At 35.5% G+C, this 12,111-nt stretch overlaps 1 protein-coding gene across 1 annotated transcript in view; it reads left to right on the plus strand.

The window, feature by feature from the left end:
- The first annotated feature begins 1,019 nt into the window (after window positions 1-1,019).
- Window positions 1,020-12,111, plus strand: part of C9H14orf39 (chromosome 9 C14orf39 homolog) — a 59,678-nt gene continuing 48,586 nt past the window's right edge. The window contains exons 1-5 of the mRNA XM_081830431.1: window positions 1,020-1,534; window positions 2,380-2,436; window positions 2,527-2,583; window positions 5,042-5,168; window positions 9,224-9,313. Coding sequence (XP_081686557.1) covers window positions 2,388-2,436; window positions 2,527-2,583; window positions 5,042-5,168; window positions 9,224-9,313 — 323 coding nt within the window. The 5' untranslated portion in view covers window positions 1,020-1,534; window positions 2,380-2,387. The remainder of the gene's footprint in view (window positions 1,535-2,379; window positions 2,437-2,526; window positions 2,584-5,041; window positions 5,169-9,223; window positions 9,314-12,111) is intronic.

Below are 12,111 nucleotides of genomic sequence, written 5' to 3' on the forward strand. Positions count from 1 at the left end.
TTCAGATTCTGATTTGCATGTCTGGTGCAAAGGGGAAGGTGCTAATGATAGGTAGGGAGGGATTTTTATGGGAGTACTTTCCCAGAAAATGATTTGTTAAGATAAATGTTTACCTGAGTCAACGGTCTATAATTTTTCTAATGGTGCTCTATATTTCATTGGGGGAATAGAGAGGGAAGAATAAAATTTAAAACCCTCCAGTAGATGGAACTTCGTCTTTATTGCTTTCTAGAAGGGATTTTTTAGAATGGACTTGGTGGTAGTGGTTTTGGTAGAACACAGTTGTATTTTTGTAAGAGTAATTAGGATATGCATAGATGTGAACTTAAATGCAAATAAGTTGATTTTCAGGTGTCAGTAAGGTTGGTGTTTCTATGTTTCCACAAATTTTTACAAGAAAATCTACTGTTAAGTTGAACTGCATCAACACTTTTGACCTATCAAATTGTCTTGACAGTCATAGCAATGTAGTACCAGCAAGACTAAGTAACTTTAACCTTCATATTTATGCCCTTATTCCTTCCTAAAAAGGGGGTAGTTAACAAATATATCATAAACAAGTATAAGAATAAAGCTGTTAAATCTCTTACATCATCAAACTTCATTAGTTTTGATGGCCTACTATCAATACTAATGAGCAACATTACACCACATTATAATAAAATCAGTTATGCACATATAATCTGAAGTATTTAAGCAAGAAAAACCTCTGAAAATTTCTTTTTCATTTTAATAATCTGCGAATTTAGGTTGTGGTGAGTTGAGGCAATTATTTAGATCATTTAGTATTGAAAATCTTTATCAGAAATATATTAATAATTAAAGCAATTTGGGGGCTGATTTGCTTAAATTATATTTTCTCTACTCTTGTTTTCACTTTGGATATGCTGACAAATTCTAAGAGCACAAATTATCTAAAGGCAGCATTTGGACAAGAAGTGTTAATGTACATTTTATTTGAAACTAAACAAATGAGTCACTCAGAATGTTTGTTGAATGAAAATATATTTGAATTCTTATGCTTGCTTTTAAAGAAGTTTTGAAAATGCTGAATGCAAAATTGAATTCTGATGATCGATTCGAGTTTTTTCCTCTCAATTTTACTGCTGTTCTCTGAAAATACTTTTTAAAACGGCTACGTTACAAGAGGAATGAATCGTCTTAAAACATTTGTCTTCAAGGCAACATGAAAATCCCTGACAGGTTCCCTGTTCCTCCTTTTAGGGCTTCTCTCTGACTCCCGCACCACTTCTGGAGTTTCGGGGTGCTTGGTTCACGCTTCCCCCAGGGGGAAGGGGTGATTGCCGCAGCGCTGGTCTCGCGGGGAGTTCGATCTCGCTCTTCAGCGCGATCTGCAGCTCCCGCTGCCGGCTTCGCGGAGTCTCGCGGGGCTGGGTGGGGCCGAAGCGGACCCCCGCCCGCCTTTCAGTGTCGGGTTCTGTGTGGAGTACCCCGCCCTCGCGACCCTCAGTCGAGTTGTGGGACCCAGAGAAGGGAGGGCGTGAAACGTTCGGGTCCCGGAGGGGCCGTTGAGGTGGGTGGGAAAGGGAGCTCTGTGTGGCGGTTATTCCCTGGGCCGGCGGCTCTGAGGGATCTGGGGGGCTGACGGGCCCTGTCCCCAGAGTTCGACCAGCGGTCGCGTCAGGGCTAGACGGCGCGTGGCCTCCTCCTTCGCCACAGTGCCGCCCCAAGCAGTGGGCGCCGCCGCCTGCCTGGAGGGTTGGGGAGGGACCCGGGTGAGCCGAAGCGCGTTGGCTGTGAGGGTGTTGGCCCTGAGCGAACTTCGCGCTTCAGAATGGGCGGGAAGAGTGGCTCCTCGAATCTGCGCGTGACGAGTAATACGACCCCCGCCTCAGGCGTATTTTGTACTGCGACTTGGCAGTCCTGTGAAAACCTCCACTTTTGGGATTTTGGGTGGTAAATTCGTAAGTGTAAAATTGCATTCTCGCTTGGTTTTACCTTGGTTTTGGTTAAGGACTTTCTTTAGGAATCTTGCTACGCGTAGTGGTACACGCGCCGAAAAGGGCATATTCAGAGAGAAGATTTTAAAGGGCATATCCTTTTGAGGAATCTTGGTGTCTGTGCACTCCAGAATATTCAGTGACGTATTGCAATACCACGTATAAATGATTATGAAGGCTCCCCCCGCCCCCCCAGATATTTCAGTCCTGCAACGACATTCAGCGAGTATTTACTGGGGCCTTACTAGGGCTGTGCCCAGTACTGGGCTGACGGGGTCCCGACCCTCAGTTCTTGCTCTCCCCACATTTTGCTGTAATAATGCTTGGTTAAAAACGTTGTTACCAAACGAATATATGCTGTTTTGCATATGACTTCAGAAAATCCTTCCTTACAATTATTTTTTTTTTTTAAATATAGTATCCAAGATGAATGACAGCCTATTTGTCAGTTTGGACAGACTTTTGCTAGAATTTGGTAGGTATAGAATGAAAATAAAGAAAGAGGTAACTATTTGTATTATCATTTAACATTTTAACAATGAAATGCCGTTACTGTTTTTTTTAGTTTTCCAGTATGAGCAAGATATAAGTACTAAAGAAGATATGCTTCAACGAATTAATAGTAAGTCGTTTTGTGTGATAAAATTATTCTAGCTTTTAAGTTTTTTTATGGCATGTAAGATAATAAGCAGTTGCCTTGTTCAGGGTAACTTATAGTTGGGATTATAACTTTTGTTCTAGTTCTATCTAGTGACTAATACTAAGCTGTTTGCCCTAACTATGGCTTTTCAGTAATACATTTCTGTATTCAGCATTCAGTTATTTTGTGTTGAAGAATTTTGCTTTAAGCAGATATAACACCTTAATTAAGCACAGTTGAAATGTTATTTTTCTCAAATGACAGGTTATTTCAAACAAGTAAATTTTAAATGTATGCTTTTTTATAGTTTCAAATTTTTATTTAAATTCCAGTTATTCAACATGCAGTGTAATATTAGTTTCAGGTGTAGGATTTAGTGATTCATCACTTACATACAACACTGGTGCTCATCACAAGTGCCTTCCTTAATATCCATCACCCATTTAATCCATCCCCCCCATACCTCTACCCTCCAGCAAGCCTCAGTTTGTTCTCTGTTGTTAAAGAGTCTCTTTTATGGTTTGCCTCTCTCTCTTTTTTCCCCTATGTTCATTAGTTTTGTTTCTTAAATTCCACATATAAGTGAAATCATATGGTATTTGTCTTTCTCTGACTGACTGACTTTGCTTAGCATGATATTCTCTGGCTCCATCCTTGTCATTGCAAACGGCAAGATTTCATTCTTTTTTATGGCTGAGTAATATTCCATTGTAGATAGGCACCACATCCTTTTTTTTTTTAAGATTTATTTATTTATGTATCTGAGAGAGAGAAAATATGAGTGGGAGGGTCAGAGGGAGAGGGAGAGAGAATAGCAAATAGACTCCATGCTGAGCACCTAGAGGGATGAGGGGGCTCGATCCCACAACAGGGAGATCAGGGCCCAAGCTAAAACCAAGAGTCACATGCCCAACTGACTATACCATCCAGGTGCCCCTACACCACATCTTCTTTATCCATTCATCTGTGGATGGACATTAGGGGTCTTTCCATAATTTGGCTATTGTTGATAATGCTGCTATAAACATCAGGGTGCATGTGCCCCTTCTAATCAATTTTTTTTTTTTTTAGAGAGAGCACACTTGAGGGGTGGTAGGGAGAGGCGCAGAGGGAGAGAGATAAAGCCGAAGCAGGCTCCTCACTCAGCACAGAGCCTGACCCAGGGCTCCATCTCACCACTCTGAGATCAAATCAAGAGTTGGATGCTTAACTGAGCTACCCAGGCACCCTTCCAATCAGTATTTTTGTATCCTTTGGGTAATACCTAGTAGTGCAATTGCTGGATCACAGAGTAGTTCTATTTTTAACTTTCTGACGAACCTCATACTGTTTTCCAGAGTGGCTGAACCAGTTTACATTCCCACCAATAGTGTAAGAATGTTCCCCTTTCTCCACATCCTCACCAACATCTGTTGCTAATTTTAGCCAGTCTGACAGGTGTGAGGTGATATCTCAGCGTAGTTTTGATTTGTATTTCCCTGATGATTAGTGATGTGTAGAGCATCTTTTCATGTGTCTGTTAGTTATCTGTATGTCTTCTTTGGAAAAATGTCTATTTGTGTCTTCTGCTCATTTTTTAACTGGATTATTTGAGTTTTGGGTGTTAAGTTTGATAAGTTCCTTATAGATTTTGGATCACATGAGTGAATTTTTAAAATCTTTTTAGACATCACCAAAAGTCAGGGGCCAGGATTGATGGATGTCCATTTTCAGGAATAATTCTGAAAAATGATATTACGAGGGAAATGGCAAAGCAAATTACATAAATACAGTATTTTAAGATCCTACATAAAAACTATCATAAAATATAACCATTAATTTCTTGATGGTTCTGAAAAGATAGAATTTGGTTACCTTTCTGCAACAAAAAAGAATGCAGATAAAATAAGAATTTATTTTAATATTTAAATTATATTTTATCTTATATTTATTCACTACTAACAAATAAGTGAGTCAAAGGTGTATTTAATAATTAATTGACATGGAATTGATGAAGAGAAATTTTACATTTGTCAAAACCAAAACAAGTTAGTATCATATATGACTAAATGTTTATATGAACTCATACTGTCATAAGATACCATTGATCCTAGATATCACTTAATCTAGCCCTCTTACGTTAAAGATGAGGGACAGGGACATTTCTTTCTTTCTTTCTTTTTTTAAGTTTTTATTTAAATTCCAGTTAGTTAACACAGTATAATATCAGTTTCAGGTGTACTTCTCCCATCCCAAACACAAATCCTTTGCTTCTGGGTCTAGGAGCAAGCCTGGTTCTGGTTCTGTGTTTTTTAGTATGAGGCCTTCCCATCTCAAGCTTCACTCCCTCTCAGTTCTCTAGTTCTCCTTCTTTTAGGTAAATTGCCATACCCCTTTATCCTCTGTATTTTTTAATTTTGAGTTTATGATTTCTACCTTAAAAAACATTTCTCCTTTCCAGAATGCTTTGAAGATATTAAAGAAAACAAGGCAACTATTTGTAAGATACATGAAACTATAAATACAACAGATGAAGAAATTGGTCATTACTGTAAACATAGTAAGGAGATCAAAGACAACTGTAGTAAGTGAGTATTTGAAAGAAATGAACTTCCAGTAATTGGCACTAGATTTTTTTATTCAAGGTTTCTGTTATTTATAATTTATAGTATTTATAATTGAAGACACTGTTGCTTTAAAGTAGTGTTTTGTATTAGCAGAAGAATGAGTCAGGTCTTAACTTGCTTTGCTACATGCTTTGGTAAAAAGGGATCATAGGAGGATCAAAAGAAAAATAGAAATGCTGTAAAATCTCTCTAATTCAGATCTGAATAGTCTACAGAATTTTGAATAATATAGGCTCAGTATATAAAATTCCTATCAGGTAAATACGTTTGAAATAATTTCCATCTTTGAGTTTTTAAGATCTTATTTTTTTTTAGGGGAATCTAGCCTAAAATCAGTTGCTTTTCAAAGTTAATGTATTCAGTATGTTAAGAATTCTTTCAGCATGGCTTCAGGTTCTGGATCCTAGTGGTTAAGTTTATTATAAGACATAAACATTTTGAAACAAAGGCTTACTAGTGGAACTTTATTATAGATTACAAAAATAAAATGTGTTAGTTTTCTGTACTTTATGTAGACCATTGTCTTTGTATTAACTACTATAATTTAGAATCCTGTTTGTTTTAAAATATTTTTTATTCGGAATTTTAACGTTTTTTAAATTTTTCCCCCTTTATAAAAGTAATGCCTACCTAGTATAAAAATTCAAAAATTATATAAATGTGTAGTATAAAAAGTTATTCGCTGCCTGCAGTTTCTACCTCAACGCTATCCTCTTCCTTATAGGTAATCATTTTTAACGATTCTATCTTTTCAGACATTTTTCAATAAAAATTCAATGTCACTATTACATAAACTTTTATGTACATCTATCTATATATCTATTTTTTCTTTTTACAAAATGGGATCATACTGTATTTACTGTTTTTAAAAAATTTAACAGTATGTTATGTAAATGATACTATACATGTAGTGATTATGTATAGATTTCATTAACAACTCCATGGGATTTTGTCGTGTTGGTGTATCTTAAATTATTTAACCATTCTCCTATTAATAGACATTTAGGTTTCTAGTTTTTCCCTTTTATGAGCAACATGTACAGGTATCCTTCCACATTTATAGACCTGTTGCTATAGAATGAGCTTCTAGAAGTGCAACTTTTAGATCAAAGAGTATGCACATTTAAACATTTGATAGATAATTTCAAACTTCTCTCCACAGAAAGATTACATAAATTCATACTTCCACCAACAGTGTATATGAAAGTTCCTGTTTCCTCATACCCTTGACAACACTGAAATTATGTTTAAATTTTTGTTTAAATTATTTGTCAATCTGATAACAAAACATACTATTGAACTTTCTCTTTTATTTTGATTTAAGTTTTATTATAGGAGGTTTTACCAGTGGTTTCCTTCAACTAGATGCAGTGGGTGCTGGGAAAGTAGTTTCCCCTTAGAACCATTGTCCAAGATGTATTGTACTTCATTCAAGCTTAATCTCTGCTGGGTTCCGAGGACAGTTAGTAGGATCTTAATACTGTGATATACCTCTAATTCATGATTTCAGCATACTGGTTAAGAGATTTAAATGTGGGATATGAATTCATAAAGTACTAGAAGAAATATAAGTAACCATGTAATCTTTGAGAGTAGAAGGCCTTTGTAAGTGTACACCAAAAGTAGAAACTACAGAGGAAACAATGGGTAAATATGACTACACACAAGTTAAAAAGAAAAATGCCTCCAAATGATATAAAAGGCAAAAGGATAAGATAGGAAAAATGTCAAGTAAGGGTTAATTTTTAAAAATATAAAGTAGGGGCACCTGGGTGGTTCAGTTGGTTAAGCGGCTACCTTCTGCTCGGGTCATGATCCCTGGGCCCTGGGATTGAGCCCGCATCAGGCTCTCTGCTCAGTAGGCAGCCTGCTTCTCCCTCTCCCTCTGCCTGCTCCACCTGCTTGTGCTCTTTCTCTCTGTCAAATAAATAAATAAAATCTAACAAAAATAAAAATAATAAAAATATAAAGTACATGTGGAAACTAATAAGCAAAAGCCCCATTAGAAAAATGGGCAAAGAAAATAAATAGGTAAATACCAAAATGAAGAAATAAATGTTTAATAAACATATGAACAAATGCCCAGTCTTACTGGTAATCAGACATCCAAATTAAAGCAATAATAAAATGCTGCTTTTTTGCCTTTAAGTTTTATAGAAATTTAAAGGAAGATAATATCCTGTGTTGGCCAGGGAATAAGAAAATCATTTATCTTGTACACTATAGTCATGTATGCTGGTATAAAACTTTTGGATGACACATCAGTATATTTTTTAAAAAGCTTTAAAAATAAGCATGGCTTTTGATTAAAAGTTTCCATTTCTGAGAATTTTTCATAAGGAAATAATTAGGCATTTTCTCAAAGATGTAATGTACAATAAGGTATTTCAACCTTTTTTATGATAGGAAAACATTGAAAAGAACATTAGGTGATGGGTTAAATGAATTTTGGTATAGGCATATGAATGAAGAGTAGGTGACCAATAAAATTATAAGTGTATATTTATTGACATGGAAAGATGTTAGCTTTCTATTGACATGGAAAGATGTATATTCCAAAATGAAAAAAGCAATAAAACAACATTCATAGTATGAACCCAATTTAGTAAGTGTCTATTTACATATAAGTAGAAATAATTTAGGAGTATATACATCAAAATGCTTACAGGAAAAGCTTTTTAGTGAAAATGTTTTCTTATAGAATTTTAAAAATACTCAGAATATGTGTATGTATAACCTTTGACCTTACAGTTCCATTTTGGGGTACGTTTTCTAAGGAAATGATTAGCAATTCAGACAAATATTTATGTAAAAGTTCTATTTACAATAGAAAAACTTAGATTAAGCAAAAATGGCCAACAATATGGGAATGGTTAGATAAATTATGGAATATGATGTATTTATTAAAACCTTTACAATGAATTCTTAGTGACAAGGAAAATGTGTATAATTTAAAAGGAAATGATAAAAGAGGATACATTGTTATATATGTGAATATGATCTCAAAGATGTTAAATATAGGGGTACCTGTGGGGTGTAGTCAGTTAAGCATCCAGCTCTTGGTTTCAGCTCAGGGTGGTGAGATGGAGCCCTGCATAAGGCTCCTCACTCAGCCCTGAGTCCGCTTAAGATTCTCTCTCCATCTGCCTCTTCCCCCACTCTCTCTCTCCCTCAAATAAATAAACCTTAAAAAAAAGATGTTAAAATATACTTATCATAAAATCTGGAAATAGTTTATTAAAACGATAATAGTAGTTATTATTCAGTGATGAGAATATGGATGATAGTCATTTCCTTACATATACTTTTCTTTGCTTCCGAAGTGGGCATGTGAATTTTTGAATCTGAAAATAATATTTAAAGATTCAAAAAAAGAGCTAGACGAAATAGTTGAACAACACTTAGAATGGAAGCTGACATGGTGGATGCAAATTTTAGATTTTTCACATTTGGTAACATTTTTCAAGTCTTGTAATAAAACAAAAAATATTATGACTATTCATTTTATTCTTACTATCTGATTTTATAACTCTTTTGGCCGAGTTTCTTTCTTTCTAGTTCAGGAGGGTATAGCGACCCAACTTTCTAAGTTTCAAAGGAGAAAAAGCCTCTTTTTAGCCTTTATTCTAGTTCTTTGAATCCTTACTCCAAAAGAATTTGTTAGCCAAGATCTTAGAAGTATGATGAGAAGGAAGCCTGATGTTGGAGTGTTGCACAGTATATTCTAGAAATGCCATAGCAATACACAGTCCAGCCATATAACATTTGCTCTTTCCTTAGTCATGGTTCCACAGTAGGTTTTATGTAAAAATTAATGGATATTGATATTTGAGTATATGTGTGATTGCCTGAATGATGGTAGTGGTGGTGATGGAAGGTGGGCATACTTTCTTGATATAGGCTTGTTTTCTCCAGGAAGAGAAAGATTCATTTATCTTTAAATAGCTAAATTCATTTTTATTATCTCTTACAATTTATTATTCTGAGATTCTAATTACAATGTTTTTTTTCCATAGCTGGAAGCCAACATGTGATGTTTTTCATAAGCATGAAGACTATATGCAGGACCAATTTACTATTTATCAAGAAACTATTGAAAAAGACAAGTACAGTACACATATTAATTTATCAGTTATATAATTTAGTATGCTTTGTAAAAATATTACTTGAAAAATGCAGAAACTTTGTACATTGGGAGAGTTTTTTGTTTTTGTTTTTAAAGTAAATCCAGTGCTTTGGACTCTTTGGGTGCCGTTGGAGGCCTCCCTATCTGTTATAAAGCTCTACCACCCTGGATTATTTAGATATGTCCTTAGATAGAAACAATTTATCAGTAGGAGTTGTTAATAGCAGAGTGCTTCAATTAATGGTCTTTATAATTGAATTGTTATAGGTAAATATCTGGGGGAATAGGTAGCTATAGAATTAGCTAATGAAAAATTTGGAGTATTGACTTTTTGAAGGGGATTTTATATGGAACTTCTCATTTTCAGAGAACTAATGGTACTGGGTGTTATATTCTAATGGAGAAACCCATTGTATGGATTTATTTTATTATGTGTAAAATAACCTTGTTTGGAGGACTAAATGTAATTAGTGAATATAATGGAACAAGGTGAGAGATTTCGTTTTTTGGTTTTTGGTTTTTTTAAGGTATTATTTATTTACTCGCCAAAGAGAGAGAGGGAGAGAGAGCGCGCACGAGCGAGCACAAGCAGGGGGAGCGGCAGGCAGAGGGAGAAGCAGGCTCCCCACATTTTTTTAAATTATTTTTTAAAGTGTTGAAACTCAATGCCCAATGTGGGGCTCAAACTTATGACCCTGAAATTGAGTCACATGCTCTACTGACTGGCCCAGGCAGATGCCCCTATATGTACATTTAAAAAAATTATTATTGAAGAATAATTGATGTACCAATTTACATTCCCACCAGTAGTGCACAAGGGTTGCTTTTTCTCCACATCCTTACCAGTAATTGTTATGTCTTGTCTTTTTGATACTAGCTGTCCTGACAGGTGTAAGGTGATATCTCATTGTGGTTTTGATTTGTGTTTCCCTGATGATTAGTGATGTTGAGCATCTATTCATGAACTTTTTGGTCATTTGTATGTTTTTGGAAAAATGTTCAGCTCCTCTGCCCATTTTTAACATGAATTATTAGCCTTTTTGCTATTCAGTTGTATGAGTCCCTTATATACTTTGAATATTAACCCCTTATTGGATATATGGTTTGCAGATATTTTCTTCCATTCTACAGATTGCCTCTTCATTTTGTTAATTTTTTTTTCTGTGCAGAAGCTTTTTTAGTTCAGTGTGGTCTCATTTATTTTTGCTTTTGTTGCTTGTGATTTGGGTATTATATCCAAAAAAATTTGTTGCAAAGACCAATATCAAGGAGCTCTTCCCCTATGTTTTCTCCTACGAGTTTTATGGTTTCAAGTATTACGTTTAAGTCTTTAATCCATTTTGAGTTAATTTTTGTGAGTAGCATAAGGTAGGGGTCCAATTTCATTCTTTCACATGTGGATATCCAGTTTTCCCAGCACCACTTATTGAAGAGACTATCCTTTCTGCATTGAGTATTCTTGGCTCCTTTCCAACTATTTTTTTTAAAGATTTTATTTATTTGATATAGAGAGAATGGGGGGGAGAGAACAGAGGGAGAGTGAGAGGGAGAAGCAGACTCCCCACTAAGCAGGGAGCCCAATGCAGGGCTGGATCCTAGGATCCTGATATCATGACCTGAGCTGAAGGCAGAGGCTTAAACAACTGAGCTACCCAGGTGCTCCTCCTTTTCCAAATATTAATTGACTGTATATACATGGTTTATTTGTGAGCTCTTGATTCTGTTCCATTGGTCTGTGTGTTGTTTTTATGCCAGTATGATAGTGTTTTGATTGCTATATCTTTGTAGCATAGTTTGAAATCAGAGAGTGTGATGCTTCCAGTTTTGTTCTTTCTTGAGATTGCTTTGGCTATTTGGGGGTCTTTTGAAGTTCCATACAAATTTTAGAGTTGTTTTTTCTATTTCTGTGAAAAATGCTATTGGAATTTTGATAGGGATTGCATTGAATCCAAAGATGGCTTTGGGTAGTATGGACATTATAACAATTCTTCTGATCCATGAGTGCAGAATATCTTTCCATTTATTTATGTTTTCTTCAGTTTATTTGATCAATGTCTTATAGTTTTCAGTGGGCAGACCTTTCACCTCCTTGGTTTAATTTATTCCTAAGTATTGTATTGTTTTTGATGCTATTGTAAATGGGATTGTTTTATTTCTTTTTCAGATAGTTTATTGTTAGTATATAGAGATGCAACTGATTTTTGTATGTTGATTTTGTAGTGTGAAATTTCACTGAATTTGTTAATTAGTTCTAACAGTTTTTGGGTGGAGTCTTAAGAGTTTTTTGTAGATAAGATCATGTCATTTTGCAAACAGAGACCATTTTACTTCTTTTTTTTTTTTTTAAATTTTATTATGTTATGTTAGTCACCATACAGTACATCATTGGTTTTTGATGTGGTGATCCACGATCCATTGTTTTCGTATAACACCCAGTGCTCCATGCAGTACGTGCCCTCCTTAATACCTATCACCAGGCTAACCAATCCCCCCTCCCACCTCCCCTCTAAAACCCTGTTTGTTTCTCAGAGTCCAGAGTCTCTCATGGTTCATCTCTCCCTCCAATTCCCCCTCCCCATTTTTCCCTTCCTTCTCCTAATATCCTCCATGCTATTCCTTATGTTCCACAAATAAGTGAAACCATATGATAATTGACTTTCTCTGCTTGACTTATTTCACTTAGCATAATCTCCTCCAGTCCCATCCATGTTGATGTAAAAGTTGGGTATTCATCCTTTCTGATGGCTGAGCGATATTCCATTGTATATATGGACCACA

The sequence above is a fragment of the Leptonychotes weddellii genome, chromosome 9 (assembly GCF_054177405.1).
Source record: "Leptonychotes weddellii isolate Sample4059 chromosome 9, ASM5417740v2, whole genome shotgun sequence".
NCBI classification, from domain to species: domain Eukaryota; kingdom Metazoa; phylum Chordata; class Mammalia; order Carnivora; family Phocidae; genus Leptonychotes; species Leptonychotes weddellii.